The sequence below is a fragment of the Dysidea avara genome, chromosome 11 (assembly GCF_963678975.1).
Source record: "Dysidea avara chromosome 11, odDysAvar1.4, whole genome shotgun sequence".
Lineage (NCBI taxonomy): Eukaryota > Metazoa > Porifera > Demospongiae > Dictyoceratida > Dysideidae > Dysidea > Dysidea avara.
In genome coordinates this window covers 4,525,892-4,548,258 of record NC_089282.1, presented here as the reverse complement: position 1 = coordinate 4,548,258, position 22,367 = coordinate 4,525,892, and the positions used below count along the sequence as shown (strand labels likewise).

General features: G+C 39.7%; 1 protein-coding gene across 1 annotated transcript; it reads left to right on the top strand.

Annotated features, from left to right (window-relative positions):
* The first annotated feature begins 14,364 nt into the window (after positions 1-14,364).
* LOC136238486 (uncharacterized) lies at positions 14,365-16,453 on the top strand. The gene is made up of 2 exons (XM_066029016.1): positions 14,365-15,391; positions 15,446-16,453. The coding sequence occupies exons 1-2, from the start codon at positions 14,408-14,410 to the stop codon at positions 16,373-16,375; spliced, it is 1,914 nt and encodes a 637-aa protein (XP_065885088.1). The 5' UTR covers positions 14,365-14,407; the 3' UTR covers positions 16,376-16,453.
* Positions 16,454-22,367: the final 5,914 nt, after the last annotated feature.

Here is a 22,367-nt window from a genome sequence, read left to right as displayed (position 1 = left end):
TGTACCTTCAGCATAACTAAGTCTCCTTTCTGTAAATCACGTTCTCTCACACCCTTATCATATTGTGTCTTCTGCCCAAGCTGAGCTTTCCTAATACTCTTGCCTGCCAACTCTCTGGTAGCCTTCAGGTCGTTACACAACTCCTTGACATATTCTGTAGCTACAATAGGGTAACGCACTATAGGAGCACTAAAATCCAATGAAGTTGGCATACGTGCATTTCTATCATACACCAATACAAAAGGTGACTCAGTCACCAGTTGATGAGTGTGGGGTGGTACGGTAAGCAAACAGTACCGGTCCAAGCAGTTCATCCCAGTCTCTCCCTCCTTTACTCACTAACTTAGCTAACATTTGTTTCAGAGTTCTGTTGAAACGATCAACCAGACCATCGGTCTGGGGATGACCTTCAGAAGTAGGTAACTGTTTTAATCCTATCAGTTTAGCAGTCTCTTGTATTACATCCGATAAAAATTCTGCTGCACGATCATGAATTATTCGTGTTGGCACACCATGTCGCCACATCAAGTCTAGTAAACAGTAAACATCTAGCTACAGTCTCTGCTTTGCGGTCCTTCACAGGGTAGACTTCTGGCCAATTGCTCAGATAATCTTGAAACACTAGTGCATGTTTACTTCCTCTCTTACTAGTGTCCATCTCAAGGAAATCCATTCCTATGCACTCAAATGGACCACCCACCTCAATACTCTTCAGGGGGGTCTTCCAGGGTTACCTTGGCCCTGCACTGAGGCACATTCAACACAGGACGAACATTTCCTATGCACATCTGCCCTCATTCCTGCCCAGTAGTAATACTGGTTTAGTCTCTTGTTCATTCTCTTTGCAGCAAAGTGACCTGCATAAGGTGCATCATGATGTTCCTCCAGTATTTGCTCCCGAGGTGCTTAGGTACTACGAGCCTCCTACGGTCTGGCATATCTGCTCCATCAAAATACAACACCCCTTCTACCATATAGTACCCCTTCTTGGCCTGAGATAGCACTAACTTAGCCTCTGTAGGATCACTGTAACTCCTTGGTTTCTAGGAACCTGATTAACTTCACCAACTCACTATCCTCTCTCTGCTGCTCTTGGACGAACTGTAAATTGTTGGGCCTGTCCACTGATGAACCCTCTGAAACTACAAAGACTGCATTACTGTCCCTGACAGCAGCAGCTGGTGCCTTGATAAAGCATCTGCGACCACGTTTGCAGAGCCTGGTTTGTGCTCTAGCTTAAGTGTTGGCAAGAATCTTGCTATCCGCAAGTACCAGCGAGCCAGTATCCCTTTGCTTTGGCTCTTCAGATAAGGTAGATAGAACTGCACCAGTGCCTTGTGGTCCGTGTACACTGTCACTTGGTTGCCTAACAGATATACTTCAAAATGTTCCAGGGCATACACTAATGCAGCCACTTCAAGTTCCGTCACACCGTACTTCTGTTCTGCTGCAGTTGTTGCACGGCTGGCATAGGCGATTGGCTCCATCCTGTGTACCTTGTTCCAGAACTGCTCCAAAACCCACTAAGCTTGCATCTGTCCACAAGAAAAACTCCTCTCCCAATCTGGAGGGTGTAGCACAGGTGCAGAAATAAGGCATTTCTTCACTTCTTCAAAAGCCCTTTGGCAATTTTCCGTCCACACAAACGGTACAGGCTTTCCGGTAGACTTCTCATGTCTTGTGAGATCTGTTAAGGGCTGTGAGATGGCTGCCATGTTCGGAATATGACGATGATAAAAATTTGCCAGCCCAACAAAACTTCGTACCTCCTTAGTAGATTTTGGTTTTGGAAACTCTGTAATGGCCCAAACATTCTTCCCATTGGGCTTCACACCCTCTGGAGTCAAAGTGTGGCCCAGGTACTCAATCTCTTTGGTAGCAAACATACATTTCGAAGGCTTCAGACGAAGGCCAGACTCCCATAGTTGCTGGAACACCTTCTGGAGATGATCCAAATGCTCCTCAACTGTCTGTGAAGCAACGAGTATATCATTGAGATACACAAATACGAAATCCCATTTCCTTCCACTAAATAGCGGATCTAACCAAAACCATGATAGCATCACAGACATGTTAACCAGTCTTGAATGGCCTACACTTCAAAACAGAAGAACAATTGCTAGACTCGCCTTCCTATTCAAGATTGTCAGGAACTTACTAGCAATACCTGATCATTGCTTACCGTCACCAACTCCAGTGTCCTCCACCCGTGCTCAACATCCTCTCAAGCTAACTCAATTGCAAACAAGAGTTGATGTGTACAAATACTCCTTCCTCCCTCGAACAATTATTCAATGGAACTCCCTTCAAATTCCTAACATCGACACAATAGACCTTGAAACATTTAAGAACGCTGTAAGTAATATAATATAATGCGTGATTGTAATGCTCATTAGCGTGTTGCCCCTAGTGGGATTTGCTAATTAACAATAATAATAATAATAATAATAATAATAATAGCTTACCCATCAGCCTTTGGAAAGTTGCTGGCGCGTTGGTTAAGCCAAAAGACATACGCCTGTACTGGTAGAGACCCAGGTGACAGATAAAAGCAGTTTTGGGTTTTGAGCTACCTTCCATTTTCACCTGATGGTAGCCCTTCATCAAGTCCAGTGATGAAAACACCTTTGCATGTCGTCTTCCTACCATGTCCATCAGTTCGTCAATACGAGGTAGAGGGTAACGGTCAGGTACAGTGTCCCTATTCAGAGCCCGATAGTCAACACAGACTCTCAGTCCTCCATTCTTCTTCCAGACTAACACTAAGGGAGATGAATAAGGGCTGGTACTAGGTTCAATACAGCCTGACTGTAACAAATTATCCATCTCTTCCTCTAGCTCCCTACGTAACGCGTAAGGCAGCCTTCGAGAGGTTGACTTCACTGGTGGTGCAGTGCCGGTATCAATGGCATGCATGAGCTACAACACTCGTCTCACCTAACTCATCATCAGTTAGTGCAAACACATCATTATACTTACGGACTATCAGTCTAAGGTCATCCTTGACTTTGGAAGTGCAGGTGTTACCAAACTGCAGTTCGCTGCATAACTTCTTATCTCTGCCTTCCCCTGCAAATTCACTCTGACACACTCTCACTATCTCATCCATCTGGTAATCTACCCATACTGGGTCATCCCTTTTCACAACAGCAACCTCTTCCATGTTGCCACTTACCTGGGAGTAACAATAGATGAACACCTGAAATGGACAAACCATATCCAACATGTTACCTGTAAAGCAAACTCAGCCAATGCCTTTTTGCGACGTAATATTAGCTCTTGCACTCAACAAACTAAGAAGCTGTGTTATCTAGCAATGGTACGTCCTATCTTAGAGTATGCATCAACTGTCTGGTCTCCATACACTAACAGTAGCATCTACAAGTTAGAAATGGTCCAACGAAGAGCTGCAAGGTTTATTACAAACAATTATTCACCCTGGGCTAGTGTAACTGAGATACTAGATCACCTGAATCTACCAACTCTTGAACAGCGACGGAACAATTTGAAGCTAGTTATGATGTATAAAATGGTGCATAGACAAGTTCACATCGATAATGGAACCTATTTAATCCCAACAGCAAGCCAAACACGAGGTCACGATCAACGATTTTTGCAGCCACACTCCAGAATTGATTCTTACCTTTACTCTTATTACCCCTCTACAATTAAATTATGGAATAACCTATCTAGCAGTACTGTGGAATCACCTACCTTAAACACATTTAAACAATGTATTAATTGTAGCTAAGTACAATCACTATAATTTATTCTTAATTTAATCTGTTGTACTATATACTCCATATGGAGGTTTCTGTACAGTAAACAAATAATAATAATAATAATAACAGTCCCCTTCTTCACTACAATGGGGTAACTTCCCCAGTTATGCAATGGGACTCTGATCATACTGTTGACATCCTCCAGTAAAGCTTCTGTCATATCACACTGTTCCTTAGCTAACTGCTCCTCATTAGGTGATATCAATCAGGTTCCTGCAAATTCTCCTTGAGCATCAACTACTGCTTTAGTCCACTTCATCTGACTGATGTGTACTGTCTCACCTAAGGTTACCTGTAACACATTAACCACATTAGCACTTGACCTTTCAGCTCCATCCCTTGGGGTAGGTTCAATAGTGGTGCCATCTGAGTAACTCACATGAAAACCATGCTCTACCAAAGCATTCGTCCCAAACAGTACTCCACAATCCTTAAGCTCTCCTTGCCATAGTGGTTGGCTGGAGTCAAGTACAAAACATGGGATAGGGTAAGTCTTGCCAGTAGTTTCCACCTGCACGTTCAACACTACCACACCAAGTGCTCCTAGTCGTTGTCCAGTTGCACCCACTAGGTGAGTTCTCAGAGGCATATTCTTAGCTACACAAGTTGCAGTTGACCAATTATTCAACTCTAGGATTCTTGGTAGCATTTGTCGGCGCACTATGCTGACCTGGGAGCCATGATCTAACAGGGCTCTAGTCTTATAACCCTCGACAGTAACATTGACTTTATAAGTAGGTCCAACCATTGGTGGGCACTCAGGGGGGTTTCCTTGGTCACTGATTCTGTCAGCTGAGACAACTCGGAACCACAATTCCTCGTAGTTAGTCTGTTCATCCTCGCACTCTCTGGTGCCCTTTCCATCAGTACTCTCTTCTGTAGTTACACGTCGAGATCCCTTAGGAGTCTCAGTGTTTGGACACATCTTTGCTACATGTCCCTTCTTATCACACTTGTAGCACTTAACATGTTTCAAAGAAAACTCACCTGCCCCTCTGGTGTCCTGCCCCTTTTGTCCACTTTGTTCTCCATCAGGTGTACCCTTGTTCACTGGTGGCTTCTCAATTGATTTCTCAGTTAAGTCCCTCTTGGCTGATCCTCTTCCTGACTTCCGAGTCTTTCCCCAATCATTCCCTCTGCTTCTACGCTCTCTTTCCGCTAGTCGTGCCTCTGCCCTTAATAGACATTGAAGTAGGTCTTGGAGCGATCAGTCCTTGATTTCCCCAACCTCCTTCTGAAGAGTGAAGGGTACTTTATTCCATAATATGGAAACAAGATTATTGTTGGAGAGCTGGTCCGGCGCTATTCTCTGGTAATCCTTCATAGCCTCTAGAATGCCTTGAGCGGACTTAAAATCCTGGTACTGTAACTCGTGACACCTTAAATATGCTGTGCGTGGATCCATGTAGACTCCATAGTGGCTCTTGTAAGCCTGCACAATTGACATCCAAGATGCCTTATCTTCTTGATTTAGTGTCCTCTGCCATGTACACTTCGCTGACCCAGTTAAAAACCAAGAGAACCACTGTGCTCTCATCACGTCTGTCCATTCACAGTCTCCAGCGGCCTCACAGAAATCTGTTAACCACACTTCAAAATCTTCCTTGCCATCTCCAGTAAACTTACTCACTCTGTCTATCAGCTCCTTGAACCCTGGGGGGTGTTTAAAATTACTAGGAGGTTGAGCTTGTGGGGATGCTGCATCTAAGTTCAGCCTTTCCCCCCTTGATACCAATGAGGAACCAGATCTAGCTGGAGTGGTGTGTAGAGTTGTGGCTGGACTTATGTGTGATATTGAGCAGGTGGTTGTTGTTTCAGGTACTGAAGGGAGTTTGCACCTACCTCCACTGCTACTGGCAGTCATAGGCTTTAACGTCTGTACTACATGGCCAGGCTGGCGAGCCGAGGCGGGTCTTGCAGAAATTTACTTAAAACGCAAAAATTACCATACCCTTTACGGGAAAATTTTAAGTAACCAGCGCCATCATACTTACGGAGTAACTTTAAGTTATGTGTTCCATCTTCATTACGGGGAAACTTTAAGTAATCATCTCCGTCATCTTTACGGGAGAATTTTAAGTCATTGCGTCACGTGATCTTAGTTATCTGTAGTTGTGACGTGTCTGCCTCCCACTGTCACGCAATCCGTCCCATGAATTCACTACTACAGTACCGTATTTATTAGCTTATTACTGGGCTGCTACATAAGCTTTTGCTTTTCAAATCAATTGTGGTACCATCGCGCACACCCTCTATGATCGCTCGCTGCCTTAGCCAGTGTCACGTGATTTTAGCGGCCCTTTACCACTTGATTTTGATCACGTGACTTTGACGGTTCAACCACATGGATTGTGAAGTGTGCTGTAATGAGGCTGCAAATTTTCTATGCTATGACTGCAGTCCTGAAGGAAGGCCTCTTTGCAGCATTTGCTCAGAATTATTACAACGTAACCTCAAAAGAACTGGACATTCACTGGTGAGTCTTATACCTCATGAATCTTCATACAAAATTAAATAATACTGTGTTGTGTGCATAGGTGCCTGTAGAAGAGAGTCTCAGCACCTGACTGCCCAGCACCAACACTGTTAGTTCTCAGAGCTCCCATCACAGTAATGATTCTTTGGATGGTGCCGAGGCCAGTAAAGTTTTAACTTTATTTGAATCTTTTTCACTTCTCTCCTTTTATCCGTATCAGAAGTCCATCATTGATGCTGTACTGGATATGAAGAACACAATCATTATCCAATCTACTGGAAATATGAAAGTTCTTTGCTTCAATTCCCACGTCTGGTCCTGGATGTCAACTTTGTCAGGCTAGCTCCTATAATTATAAATGAATGGAAAAACATTCGGGATTGGATCTCAGTGTTTGATCTCAGAATGGAACCACTGTGCCACCACGGTAGCTACTGACTTCATGGATTTGTCAATATATAGCAATATGTTAATCTGTGCCAACCCTAACCATAACTTTAGTATTGCCTGTTTAGCAAAATGATGACTTTCACTGTCCGTATGAAGGTAATTTTTTCTGAGCTCAAGGCGAGCATGGGTTGAAGTGAATAACTGAGCAGACCCTAACCAAAATTTATACTCGTGTGTTTGATAATACTGAAGTCTGTTGATAAATATTAGTGGTAACATATGAAGAATTAAATAAATAGACTGGTTAAGTTGGCTGGAAGAATAACCTCTATGCTTATTAATGCACTATCAACAGGGTCAGTAAAATATTTGCAAGTGTTAATATACCCTAGCAAAATATTGTAGGTACATAGCAACTATGGGCAGCACTAGTTAGGTACCATAAATGATGATGGTTTGGAGTGACTTAATTTTGGCGAATCAGCATGCAAAGCAGGAAACGTTTGGCAAACATACTGTATATGGCCAGTACTGAACAGTATAAAAATAACTAATAGGCAAATAAAGTTTGGCAAATTTCCTTTGTTTGTCAAATTTGCTTAAGCCACGCTAAACTTTCGTTGTTTATGGTAGTAACAAACCTAACAGTATCTTCAGAACAGCCAATAAATGCTTCGGATAGATTGATACAGAATTTTTAAAAACAGAATTTTGTAATGACGGACTGCCTTCAGTCAGAATGGCTAAGGATACAAGCTCACTGTTAGATGCTGACCGTTGCCTTTTGGCATATTGTAGTATATACAATGCACACACATCATGCCATTCACACACTTTCATTTGTCCTCCTTTGTGTTCAATTTCTTACAGTGCAAGGTGTTGATTCTGTAGCTCTGGCCACACAGTGGCATTTATGGTTTCCCAGTGAATTGACTTAAGATGAAGATGACTTAAAGCAGGCAAGAAAAAGAAGGGTGCCAGTCCTAGCAATAAACCCAAGATAGGAGGAAAAGTAAAGGCAAAATATGACTGAGAGTGGTTTACAGGAGAACTGGTTGCCTACAATAAAGACATTGATCAGTGGACAATTTACTTTAAAGATGATGATTATACCAATTATGTGATTTTTTCCAGACAGACGTTAAAATAGAATACGACAAGCTTTAAGCAGGACATTTTTATTATGTAATTGTGATATTGAGATAAAATTACAATTTCATGCCTACATGTACTGAGATATACGTATCGACAATATAAACTCCCATGTAGCAAAACTTGAGGTTCATAGCTAGGAGGGGATATACACAGTTGTGAATGCATCAAGTAAAAATCAGAATTTATACACGGTTCACATTTTTCTTTTTTCTCACAATATCAATGTACTATACTTGAACTATCTCACATCAATATTATTTTGATACTGTTTCAATATAAGGCTTATATGTGACCGGATCTTGGAAAACCTACCTTTTGGGCACAAGCAAACTTTTTTGGGAAAAGTCAAATGAAAATTTAAACAATTTCTTTTAAATAATTGTTTTTTGCACATTCGGATAAAGCAACTATTAAACCTTCTTTTTGTGAAGTTTCACACTCATAGCTTCTTTTTCTGAGGAGATATGGATGATTAATTATATTAGACCATGTGGTAATTTCACATGTGTGGGACAACAAGCAACTTACAAATTGGGTGATTTGTTCAGGTGCTGGAATGGCTAAAACTTGGTCTTAGACGATGATACATGGCATTTAATTGCAGAAAAGTACCAAGAATGCTTCATTAAATTATCAGAAATGTCTTTTAAAGCATTATAGATGGTAAGAATGGAATTATTAGTAAACAAAGTGATTTGTCACCATTTGCCACCCTTAATCACCCACACAACTCAATACATTTCCATCAAGTTAGTTTGTAATGTACAGGACAGAAAATTGGCCGTATCTCAGGAATGCTTAAAGATGTTAAGTGGAAATTTTAACACAAGATAGATGAGTACCCAGTACCTCATTTAAGCTATAAAACAGAAAATTGACCAATGTGCCAAAAGGTAGGTTTTCCAAGATCAGGTCACATATAGTATCAAGTAAAATTTGAACCATATGCACATTTCATGATACGTAGTAATGAATTATTATAAAGTGAATAAATCAAGTTACAAACAGTAACTGGTAATGTTACGGTGTACTGTCTGATGGTAGTTTCAAAACGTTTGTGTGTGGAAAGAAGTCTTTGTACATCTGTTTAAGGAGTCAGATCTTTATTTTCAGTCAAGGGTCTGGTAAGATGAAGTACACAATAATTGTTTGTAGCTGAATTTGGAATCACTGATTGTTCCACACTTTTCTTCGCCGGCAACACATGACTAGGTGATGGTCCTAATGGTCCCACTGAGTGCCTTTTAGGTTTCCATCGGTGAGGATATCATGCTCTTCCATCTAGGTAAACTTTCTTAATAACTCGTCGTCTTTCCTTTCACATTTTAGGAATTTTACCTAGTACATCACGTGACTACCTAAAATAGATCATCAGTGAACATGCTATAGAATGGTTCAAACGGAAGATTTCTAGCTTGAAGTAGAGGTTAGTTATGATGGCTAAAAGAAGACAGAAATGGTATGAAAGTTTGACACTTGTTTCTCGGGATTTTTAAACGTGCATTAATTCTGATTTTTACTTGATGCATTCACAGTTGCATGTATATGTGATCTATATTCCGACTTTGAGCCAGGCTTTAGTAATACAAGTGTAGTGGCTGGCATCCAAAGAATGTTTCAAATCTTGCATTGGTATTGCTCTTGGGCACCCTTAAATTTTAACAATACAACCTCCACCTTCCTTTAATGGACAATATCCACAATTAGAGGCGTACCGATAATCAGATTGGCCACCAGTATGGGAATTTTAGCCCATATCAGTAATTGGTAAAGGTGATATGAGAATCAATATTGCTAGCAATATTCACACAGTGGGATTACATTGGTTTCTTACTTAATCAATGGCACTTTTAGTGTCACTGCTCCTTGTTTATTGAGGCTGTGCTGAACAAAGCTAGAAGCCACAGGCGATGCCTTGCTGAAGTGCTTATCCATTGTTTAAAATGAAATAGTAAAAGCTAGTACTTTAGAGATGATGAAAAAGCCTAAGGAAGGCAGAATCTGTCTTCTCTACCAGCCATTAAAATGTGAAGTAATGCAAAGTAATCCGTTTAAGCCTTGATGGGAGCATGCATAAAATAATTATTTGTGGTGCTTATGGGTTGCACAATGGAAGCCACACCACAAACATAAACCATAGATTGCATTTAGCATAAAAGAGCTACAGTAGATCGTAGATAGGTATAGTATTATCTACGGCTGGCTACATTTGTTGAAAACTGTGCCTTGCAAATATCAGATCGACCATCAGTTATCGGTTTAATTTCTTTAGGTTACATCAGTATCGGATATCAGAAAATGGCAAAAACCCATATCGGTAAACCTCTATCCACAATGACATCACAATTGACAAAATAGCCATGTTAGTGGGGTCTTCACTACGTTTTCAACTATAGTAGCTAAAAGGAATTTCACTTGTGGCTTTTACAACATGGAACCATTAAATAAGGTAGCATGTATGATCAAGTGATGTGACTAAGCAAAACCAGACCAAAGTTGTGATGTGGATACAAAAACTAATCCAAATTTGTCTTGTAAGTAGATGTATATGCCTCACCTTCCCACTTGCTGCAGTGCATGCATTATCACCACATCTCCCAATACCCCTCTGTACAAGTTCCCCACTATTGCCACCATTTTTATGTTGTGATATCATTGTGGATAAGGTTCATACCCTCAGCCCATACTTGTGGTATTCGGGCATTACATTGATAGGTGCATTTAAGGGTATATAGGACTAAAAAAGCTGAGAGATACCTTGCTACAACTAATTGGTTTCTCGTGGTTTGAATTGGTCATTATAATTATCAAATGCACAACTACATTAATTTTATTCCCATAATGCCTATCCCCCCAACACAGTATGGGCTGGGCGAGTAATGGGTGGGGATTCACAAATCGAAGTGGAAAATTCCCCACTGTTTCCCCTCCCAACTTTGAAGTAATTCCAAAGAACCAACACGAAGCCAAGAAAACTAGTGCCAAAGGCCATTTTAAATAGTGAATCTCCATAAATTATAGCTAATTCCCTCTGTACTGTGGGTACCGGGGCCGTATTTAGGGAGTGGGTGGGCTAAGGTGGCTGTAGTCCCCCCTTCCTTTCTTAGTACTTAGCCAATAAAACCCTATATCTTCTGTGTGTATCATTATTTCAGGAACTATATGCATCACTACCAACACAAATAATGTCTATGTAACTACACCTATTGTTCAACTCTGTTCCAGTAGAATATAGCTTCCTTTTCCTCTAGAGTTCTTCAAAAACAAGTTTCGATTGTAGGTTGCATCTCCAGTTACAAAAGTTGTAATTGTGGTTTTTTTATTCAAATGATTAGCAGTGTGGCTATAAGAGGTGATTAGTGTGGTTTTTATATTTAAAATGAATTATATGATTCAAAAAGTGTTAGTTGGTTTAATTGGTTAGATTTATCAGCTTCAGTACAATATGTAGCTACCAACTCAGCCATTTAGCAAACTGTAGTCTTTGGTAATTTGCAGTCTCATAAGGCAGCTATAGCATATTCACCCACTTTGCTTTAAATGTAAAATCTGTATCAGTTACCTTCTGATGTGACTCCATGCTTCAGTCTTCATAACCTGGCAGATCTAATAAATTGAATATCACAACAATAAATTCAGAGAGCCCATAAATGCAAATATAGTTGCACTTTGCTAAGGATTGCCAGTGGACTAGCTAATAGCTACTAGTATCCTTCATTGCATTCCGTTTTCAGTACACTTCATTGGTTTTATGGCTAACAAAGTGTCACTAGGCTAAGGAGCATGCATCATAGTTGTGACGTTCAACACCACTACTACTTAGCTATACATGTTTCTGCTTCACAAATTTAGCTGATTAGAGCATGGCTAAGAGGAGCTGATGCATTATGGCATATAGCTAGCTATATCTAAAACCTTGGTAGCTACAAGTGAAAAGGAATGCATGATAGCTATACTCAATACATATTACAATCAGTCTTGATTTAATGGAAAGGTAAAATTTGAATGATAAAATAATAAACTGAAATTCCATTATTTTCCACTGAAAAACTGCTAAAATACTCTCAGATTCACCTTTAGAGGGCCTAATTTTCAAAAATTTCCTGGGGTATGCCCCCAGACCCCCTAGGTTGGTTTGCACACTAATGTAGTCACTATTTCAAACAGGGGCGGATCCAGACTTATGGAAAGAGGGGGTCAAAATTGAACTGAGACACTACATTGTTTCTGGTTTGATAAGGTGAGACCAGTCACAACCAGCTGACAATAGCTGCCCACCTCACCAACCACGCATTTATAGCTGATAAAGTACATAAAATCATTACATAGCTCACTACCCACTGTTCTAATACTGTGACTGCTCTATTAGAGTATCTCGATCTTGGTATACTAATATTTTTTAGACCCTTTGACCCCCCCCCCCCCCCCCCCCCCGTATCCGCCCTTGATTCTAAATAGCTAATTTTACCATGCATACTACATGAATCTTACAACTAGGGCCTTGTGAGAAGGCTTGATATCTTCTGATGTCTGGCTAGTTACCTATGTCCCTGTCCAGCTTAGCCCCCTTTCAAAAAATCCATCCCTGGGTACTAGGTGATACAAATTATAGGTGTATAATTACTAGCTTACCACAACTGGATGACAGGAATTAGTGTGATACCAATTCTCAGCTATTCTGGATGCCGCACAGGCACTATGCTACAGCTGACTATTCGCCATTTTGTATTACACGTCTACACTAAGGTTAATGGATCACGTGATCTTTTGAAAAGTACTTAATAGTTCCCCGTATAAGGTATGGAATTGCTTACTTAAAATTTCCCCGTAATATAAGTGGCGTTGCTTACTTAAAGTTATCCCGTAATAGATATGGAGTACCTTACTTAAAGTTTCCCCGTATATATCAAGGAATTCATTACGTTTTTAAGTAAATATATGTAGGACCGCCGAGGCGCTAACGAATTCTGGTGCCAACACTTACTGGCTTTGTAACCTGCGAGCCACTGCCACTTAACTCACGCTCATCACTTGCTCGACGCGCATCTGCCAGCTCGTCACTAAGGCGCGCATTCTCTAATTGAAGCGCATCCTTCTCTGCTGCCATACACTCCACCAAACGATGCCGCTCCTGGAGCAGCCGTTCGTAAATACTCAATTGCGTACGCATGCTGCTGAGCGTTATCTGCGCCTCAGCCAGTTGACGCGCGAGGGTACCCTTGCGCCTGCATGCTGTACACGTGAACACGAGTGCCTTACTGGACGTCACTGACAATAATGTGCACAATTCTACTGATGGGCGGTCGCATACTTTGATACACTCGATGTGCTCCCACTGCTCGCATACATCACACATCAGGGCTGCATCGTGATCTTCCACTTCTTCATGACACGTACTACATGGAACCACCTTATTGTGCGCTGCCTCTTCGTCCATCTCTATCAGTAGTCGCCGTGGCGGTCACTTCTGTTCCTTTCTTGATCCTTAATCTTCAATCTCGGTAGGGGACCTCCAAGTTGTCGGGCACCACGCCTTAGGCCCCTATTCGGTGATTATTAGTTTCTCATCCAGCCTTTCTAATTATTATGATGCGGGCGGGAGGGTATTACCATTATACCATTATTTTATAATATTAACACACTGATGTACAGACCTTGTCCAAATTGTCTTTTTTTCTTACTACAAACATTTCCTTCACCAGCTGATTCTACTTTTCGTGATCGCCAACTGTTTTTCGACAGTCAACTGAAAGCTTGCTTTGATGAAGTCGATAGAGCACGATTGCAACTGGCACTGCAGCAATTTGCTAAGGAAAACAACAGTTCTCCTGGCGATATATAGCTCATTGTAGCGTTCATCAACAAAAATTATAACAGTTTGGTATCACGTGTTCTTATGAGCATGCGCAGAGTAAATAATGGCTTACCATGCGGTAGCCTAAGAAGGATGCGGGCGGTGGATGAGAAACTAATAATCACCAAATAGGGGCCTTATACAGAGTCTCAATTGGATAAACGAGAATCCACTCTATAGTAATAAACCATTACACAGCAAAATTACAACAATAGTGAGCCTACGTAGTGTACTAATAATGTCCTTGTTCACACTTCAACACGACGGCGTGGTCCCGCTCAGGCTCACGTGCGACTCCCTCACGTGTGCTCTCTTGACTTGGCCTTACAACAGACGGACGGACGGCTTTTTAATTTTATATGTTTGGGCCTGCGAAAACAGGGCACGTAGGTACAAACTACACCCCATCACACAACAAGTCATATCTCAGTATTGGAACAGAATATTTGTATTCTGTAACCAGCCAATTAAATGTGTAACATCGGTAGAAAATTTCATGGCCATATAGCATATCAGCAATAAAAGTTAGGCATGCCTAAAAGTCAGTTATGAGTCGTGAAACTTTGAATAGCATAAACCAGTCTTTTGTCCATTAATTTCCTTATTTGATATGAATAGCTAACGGATGTGTTCTGGTTTGTACAGTTTTAACTCAGCACTCGGCAGTCTCAGCTAGCTAGATTTTGCTGATATAAATAGCTATAGCCAGGTTATTTACCGCGTGATTACATCATATCTGCATGTACTAAAATGGACAGCGAAAGAGAAAGCGATCGTCTTCAACATCTTTATCTTACTGGAGTGAGGCCAAACGGAAATGATATAGGCGTCGGGGCTTATGGAAGAGTTTTCGAGGTTGAATTCTGCGGAAAATTGTACGCTGCGAAAGAGATACACTCAACTTTAATAGAAGGAGTAGAGCGAGAAGGATTCGAAAGAATGAGGAGGATGTTTATCGCAGAATGTCTTCAGAGTAGCGCGCTAGGTCACGAAAATGTAGTTCACGTACTAGGAGTATACAATCCTGGTGGTGAGTCGCGATTACCAGTTCTAGTGATGGAGCGGATGCAGGAGAGCCTTACGTCACTGGTGGAAAAATACCTAAATATCCCGATGCTCCCGAAGTTGTCTATGTTACTGGATGTGTCTAGAGGATTGTGGTACCTCCACAGTCATAATCCTCCTATTGTACACCGAGATCTTTCCCCCAATAATATCTTACTGACTACTCAACTGGTAGCAAAAATTAGTGACCTAGGAGTGGCCAAAGTGATTAGAGCAGACAGCAAGAAAACAAAAACTCGTGCTCCAGGAACAGTAGACTTCATGGGACCAGAAGCTTTAACAGAGATCCCAGAGTATGGTCCTTCCCTTGATGTCTTCTCTTATGGTGGAGTGATGCTTCATGTGGTGAATCAAGAATGGCCTAAACCACTGCACTATGTGGTGACTGATCCTAAAAGTAAAAAGCTGGTGGCATTATCAGAAGCCGAACGACGTCAAGAACATGTAGAGAAGATGAGAGAAGCTCCAGCAGACCTAAGGCATTTAGTTAAACAATGTCTTGATAATGATCCAAGTAGACGTCCTCCAATATCAGATGCGTCAGAGAGGATGTTGAGGATGAAAGAAGCAGAGAATGTGAGGTGTCCAGGTGTGACCATGAACCTAATAACATGGCAGGTAGAACAGACAACTAGTGAAATGTTAAAGGATACTACAATATCACCATTGGTAAGAGATTTTGTAAATTTATTATTGAAGTGATGATGTTATTGTAATTTGCAGACCAATTCACAAACAGATATTTTTGATAAACCAGTGAAGGCAAAATGGAAGGAGGTAGCTCCTCTATCAGTGGGCCATACAGCACACACAGCAGTATTGCTACAAGGATCAGTTTATGTTGGTGGAGGATTTGAGGGGAAAAGTGTCAATAAAGACAAGGACTGCTACACTATAGATATTTACAATGTATATGCCGACCAGTGGAGTACCTCTCCTATTACCACGCCATACTGTGCATTTGCTATGACTGTACTGGATGATAAACTGATCATTGCTGGAGGTAGGGCAAAGAGTGGTGAGATCACCAACAAGATACTTATGCTTTATGAAGGACAGTGGAAGTATTACAATGAAATGCGGACTGCTCGATGCAATATGGCTGCTATTGGATATAAGTCAATGCTAATCACAATTGGTGGAGAGACCACAGTTAATAATGCTCAGACTGACATAGCTACCACTGAACTACTAGACACTACCAATGGATCTTGGTATACTTGTGATGACCTCCCTATGCCACATTTCCAAATCAAGTGTATGGTTATAAAAAACATACTCTATGTTTTGGGGGGTAAACATGTCAGCCCATCTTTACAAGTGTTCACTGCTTCACTAGACAACCTTTCAAGTCACCGGTTAAAGTGGCGGTCCCTCCCAGACACTCCATGGTGTTATTCATCTCCTGTTGTTCTGTACAACAAGTTCCTGTTAACAGTCGGAGGAAGACAACCATCTGATCGTAATAGTCAGACCAGTGAGGTATGTGCTTTCAACCCATCAACTGGTTTATGGAAACAAATAGCAAATATTCCAGCAGCAAGGAGTTTTTCAGCAGTAGTAAGTGTGGCTGATAACAAGATAATTTTACAGGGTGGAGGTACTAGGCAAGGAAAGTATTCCAGTGACACTTGGGTTGGTACTTTTGAGTAATTTGCAGCTATTGTAATTTGTATTCTCAATAACTATGCATTATATGTATTCTAGTTTTCTTATATTATGCAACAGGATTTTGGAAAAATGATCCAAATTGCACATTAGAAGTTTTGAGATAAATTGTTTCGAAGAATTGAAGTCAGCATACCTTGAAAAGGATAGCAAGCACGCGTATCACATTTACAGAAGAGATGCATTAGTATAATTGTTACCTTTCAGACCACTTCTAGTACTTGTAGCTGCTTGTAGAGTTTTCTGCCAACTAAGACAGAAAATATGAGAGTGAAGTAGTATCACGAGTGCTTACAAAGGGGGGGGGGGGGGGGGGGGTGGGGGGGGCAAGAGATAGACTTCAAAATGGAGGCAGACAATGATTGAAGTCCAGAAACAAGCTTACAGGGCCGTGCTGGCTTCTTAATATTAGGCAAGTTATATAGTGCCGGCAGTCACGTGCATTAAAAGAACGTAGACAAAAACCTAAGACAGCAAAACAAAAAGGTGATTGAGCTAGGATTTGAACCCCTCCCTACTCATCAGTCCATACTTGCAGCCACTATACATTAATAAATAAACCAGTGCCCATTTGGTTCTACTTGGGGTACTTAGAGATAATGAGTTACTCTCTAGAATTCCTATGGATAAAATTACATGAAAAATAACAAGGACAAAACATCCTGACCATCCGGTAGATTCCTGTAAGCGTTCGAGTGTAAATCGGATGGCTGCAGATTCGAGGCTACCTAGGTCCAGTCATGGATTTTTTCTCCTTTCTCCAACTTTTCAAACACACCTTAAGTAGCTAAAGTCTTTGAGCAGGCTGTAGGACCAGGTGTCCTACAGACCTTCAGCACTTGTGCTGTAAAGCATTAATAAATAAATAATAAATAAGATACCACTGGTGCTGCAGCTACCCACTCTACCTTTTAAACATCTAACTGAAGTGACTTCTGTATATAGCAAGAGTGAAAAAGAGACCAAAGTTGAACCCGACCCTAACACTAGGTCCAATAGCTACTTGTCGCGTGTCCTAAAGTACAAGCAAACTGCTGGTCACGTGCCCTAAAGTCGAATACTTGGGGCATACTACTAGACACGTACCAGCCCTAAAGTCGAACATACTGGATGCGTGCCAACCCCATATAGCTCACCTCAATGCAACTAGTGTGTTTGATAGTCCTTGTAAAATAGCCATTCATGTTCATAACTGGTGCCGACACTATATATCCACTTTGTTATCATTAATTTACAGGATATTTAAGGAATTATACTATATTGATTCCTCAGAGGGAAAACAAGGGTGTATATGTATAAACACAGGGACCGGTCCAGAAATAAACCATGCATGTATATGGTGGGTAGTAGCTGGCCCAGATTTTAAGCTGAGAGTCCTGAATGTCTTAGTATTTACATCGAGGAAAGAGCTGACAATGTTATCATCTAACTTAATTGTACAGTGAATTACACAGTATAGCATGATAGCTCTTGTGCACTGACAATATCATGTATTTTATAATCCCAGTAAAGGCTGATCATGATTCATGAGTTAACACCAGTGGTTAAAACAACTAAATTACATGTGATACACCTGTATCACCTGTACACGTACTACACATTTCTTTCTGTTGTATGTGTTATGTATATGAGATCAGTTTAGGCGCCAATGGTGAGTGCTATAATTATATATAAGTAGAATGAATGAAATGTGAATGAATTTTACAAAACATTAGCCATATGGGCACATTGTGGAAGTATGATTAACTCACCAGCCAGCCATGCCATGTAGGTAAAGCTTGTTTACTTGAATTGTATAGTTTTTTCATTGGATCATTACCACTGTGGAATGCTCCACTGCCATCATCAACAACCTCTTAATCTCAACAATGTGAAGAAACCTAAGAAAACACTTTCATGCATAACATGTCAAAAACGTTGACATGAAGATATTGGTGTGTGAGGAATGTGATATATAGCGTCTTTTATATTCCAAAGAAAAGCACATTAATTAAGTCATTACCTGACAGCTATTCTTATACATGTTATAGGTTAGGTATAATCCAAAGGCTGCAGGACATGTTGCTGTCAGACCTTCAGTGCTGGTCACTGTAAAGTGCTAATAATAATAACAACAATGTGGCTCTTCATTACAAGATATTAAACTTCCAGAACCTCAAAACCCTTTTAAGAAGTATGTGTGCAACATTATTTATTGTTATGACCCTATTGAGAATCTATACTATTCAGCACTGAGGGGTATACTCCATATACTTCTTTATTGTGCTGCATGAAGAGGTTAAACCATTAAAGTTGATGTGAATGAGTTTTGCCCTCAATGTGCACACCAAAATAAAAAATTAATTATAGCTAAGCAGTACTACAAATGAGCCAAATTTCAAGATCGTGTGTAATTGTATACATGAGTTATTAAATGTTTTGAGGATCCAGTTCAATGCAAACATATTATAACGCGTAAGTCCTTAGTCAATAGTAGCTGTCATATACATTCATTCTTGGAGGCTGATATGCAGCAAACTCAACAGAAAAAATGTTTGGCCAATATGATCATGGAGGCCATCCACGTAAACCACTGATTGATTTTTGCCAAACCAGCTCACAAGGCCACACTACTGCCATAATTCACCATTCGAGCTCTCCACACCACCCAGAGAAGACATCTGTAAAACCAGTCTCGAGTAGTTTGAGTAGTAGCTACTGAGTGGAAACAGCAAAGATTTCAATCCATACCCCAAGTGTTCACTTACTGCACTAAACAACCTCTCAAGTCACCAGTTGAAGTGGTAATCTCTCCCAGACACTCCATGGTGTAATTCAACTCCTGTTGCTCTGTACAACAAGTCCCTGTTAACAGTCGGAGGAAGACAACCATCTGATTGTAGTAGTAGTAGGGCTAGTGAGGTGTGTGCTTTCAACCCATGCATCAATTGGTTTATGGAGACAAAATTAATAGAAAATTATAAATATTCCATCAGCAAGGAGTTTTCTAGCAGCAGTGTGTGTAAGGTAATTGTAATGGGTGGGGGTACTAGACATGGAAACCTTTCCAGTGAAACTTGGGTTGCTATATTTTTGAGTGATATTGTGAACATTTATGTTGTTGGTATTATTTGGAGTTTCTCATATCAGTGTATGAATGTTCATATTGTACTCCATCTATAAAATGTTCTGATTACTATTAGACACCTCTCACACCCTTGTAGACCCTTTATGATGTTATTCAACTCTGAATAGGATTTGATTTTTACTTATATGTATGTGTAGAAAGATGTGATTTCCATCTGTCAAAAAGCACTGCATGGCTGTATAAGTTTGTGTGCTACAGAATTACAGTGGAATATGCATTTGGGTAACAGATTGGTACTGCACAAATGGAAAGCTAACATTTGAACAAAATTTCCTGTCATATATGATCATTTGTAAAGATGCATTTTCAGCAATTTTAATTATGTTATTCTACTTTCACTGCATGCTTACTTCAAGAGACTAGAGGATCATCAAGCATCTCGTGATTTCAAAGAAAAGTTCAACCGATTCATTCTCAACACCTCGGCATTGATATAAAGTGCTCTAATAGATTAATGCATGAATTGATACCAATAAAATCACAATTTATAGAGCCCTTCAGATACCAAAGCTCTAGGGTTGGGCGATACTTATATAATGCACCATGATATATCATGAAAGTATTTTATCACAGTAATATTATATGCACACTAAGTTTGCATGCTATGATTCGTATTGTTGTGTCCATCCCATATAAATATTAAGCTTTAAATACTGTAGTACTGCTATTAAAAATTATTGTAATTTGTTACATTTGTAAGACAGTTTTTGTATTATAAGATATATCATGAAAACTCAACATATCATCACATGCAATTAAAAAATTTCCTTGATTATTGTCTCAGCACTTTGTGTATAACTTCCTAGCTAAGAAACAAAATTACGTTTGCATACTTCTCATGTATGTGAAATTCACATGCATGAGAAGTATGCAAATGTAATTGAATGAAGGACTTCATCAATAATATTATATATAATGATAGCAATTTCAAATTCCATGTTTGGTTGTACAATCACACAACATAGCAATTCATCAGGCTGTGATGCATGACTAACCTCTGAGTTTACATGGAGTATTATAATTATATGTTTCATCTGTCTGATTTTCATTTTCTTTTCAGTTGAAAAACTTAAAAAGAAAACATAACACCCTTTTACATAAGTAGCAGCTTTCCTTCACATTGAATTTTTGTGGAATAGCTGAATGTGTGCTTGTGTGCATGACAGTCACATAAAATAATAGATTTTCAATATTTTTGTAATTATCCTCTGATCAAAAATCCACCTTAAGAAAAGATTCCTCATGTGAAGGAAGTGAATTTAATAGTGACAGGGTTGGCATTATGCATCATTTTCATCAGTTGTGATGGTGCACCCAGGTTTGGTAGCTCCATCTTTCAATGACATTGGTCCATGCTCAAGCTGTTTGATTGCAGTCATTCGCTGATGCGTAGACAAGCTTTTGTTTCAATACTGTTTGCTTTATTAATATTGGCATGGTCACATAAATGTCCCACATTGTATTCTGGGACTTGCCATCAGACATTATATTACTCTTTAGATCTTCCACGGGAAAATGTGCCTAGACAAAACCTTGTCAAATTTGCTACATCACAGAGAATAATATTATACAAAGGACCTTTATCCCTTGGTTTCCCAAATTCCTTTAACCAAAAATTATACTCCTTGCTTTATAACCTTATAACTCTTGTATACTTGCAGGTATCATCACCAAATTTTTAGCAGCACTTCTCTACATAATTATGCACTAGTGGTGTAAATGGGATGGTGATTGAATAATCTGATTAGAAGTATGTAATTAAATTTGAAAAATGGGTAAATAAATGTGTAAGAATTTATTACAGTAGATTCACTCTGTTTATTTACAACTTTTACAAGTTTGCTGGGTATAGCTACACCATTTAGGCACAAGTAGAAAAATTTCAGGGCAAAAGATTATTGCATGATGATTTTACAAAGAAAATACTGTCGTGACATATAGATACGGGAATATATAAGAATATATATCAATGCCTTGTTGTATAGATCCTTATAGGGAAATTTTATTTCTAAAGTTTGCTTAGAGGTTATTAAAGCTGTTTCTATTCATCTAAAAATAAATATTATCATGAAGTCAAAAAATGTATGGCAAAAGCTATTGGTGGGAAATGAAGGGTTATAAGTGTATGTGCAAGATAATTTTTGATGAATTCATAGCTAGCTACTTGGTTAAAGTTCATTAGTTTTTTCCCCAATTTGTCTTCTGTAACATACTAGGCCAAAGATGATAAATACAGTCAAACTTAAGTACCATATACACGTATAATAGTTCTACTCACCCTTGGCCATAGCTATACACCTACGTCTATATAATATATTATAGTTCAACACTATTAATGGTACATGGTGACATAAATTTAAACATTTATATTCATCATCTGTACAGTAGTGTAGTGAATCACACCCTGGCTCCAGTGACTCTATTGCTTGGTCATGTTAGCACTTCCAGCTGACTGATAGATTTCAGGATAGTATGATAAAGAATTGAATTTGTCATCATAATTGGGGGATAAAAGCCAGTGACTCTTCATAATCAGGACCCGTCTGATGGAAAATGTATAAATATTATAGTATCTTCAATCTATATGCCTGAGTCAAATATGTTTAAAAGTTTGTCTAAACTGCTCAGAATTTCAGGAAGTTCCCTAAATTTTCACCCATTATACTATTCAGTGTTTCCCATTATCCTTGCATTACACTCCTAAGTTAGCGACATTATCTTGGGACACTTTTATCAGTGCCGGATTGTATTTCATCTAACAGATTGGTACTTCTAACAGTAGTCACTTTGTAATGACTAAGGAGCTTTTGAGCATTCCATTGCACATGCAGTTTCCACTGACTGCCCTAT

Bases quoted from the DNA above. Each gene is read 5' to 3' on its own strand.
- LOC136238486 (XM_066029016.1), top strand. From the start codon at position 14,408: ATGGACAGCGAAAGAGAAAGCGATCGTCTTCAACATCTTTATCTTACT. The intron at 15,392-15,445 runs GTAAGAGATTTT...TGTAATTTGCAG, and splicing joins ATACTACAATATCACCATTG to ACCAATTCACAAACAGATAT.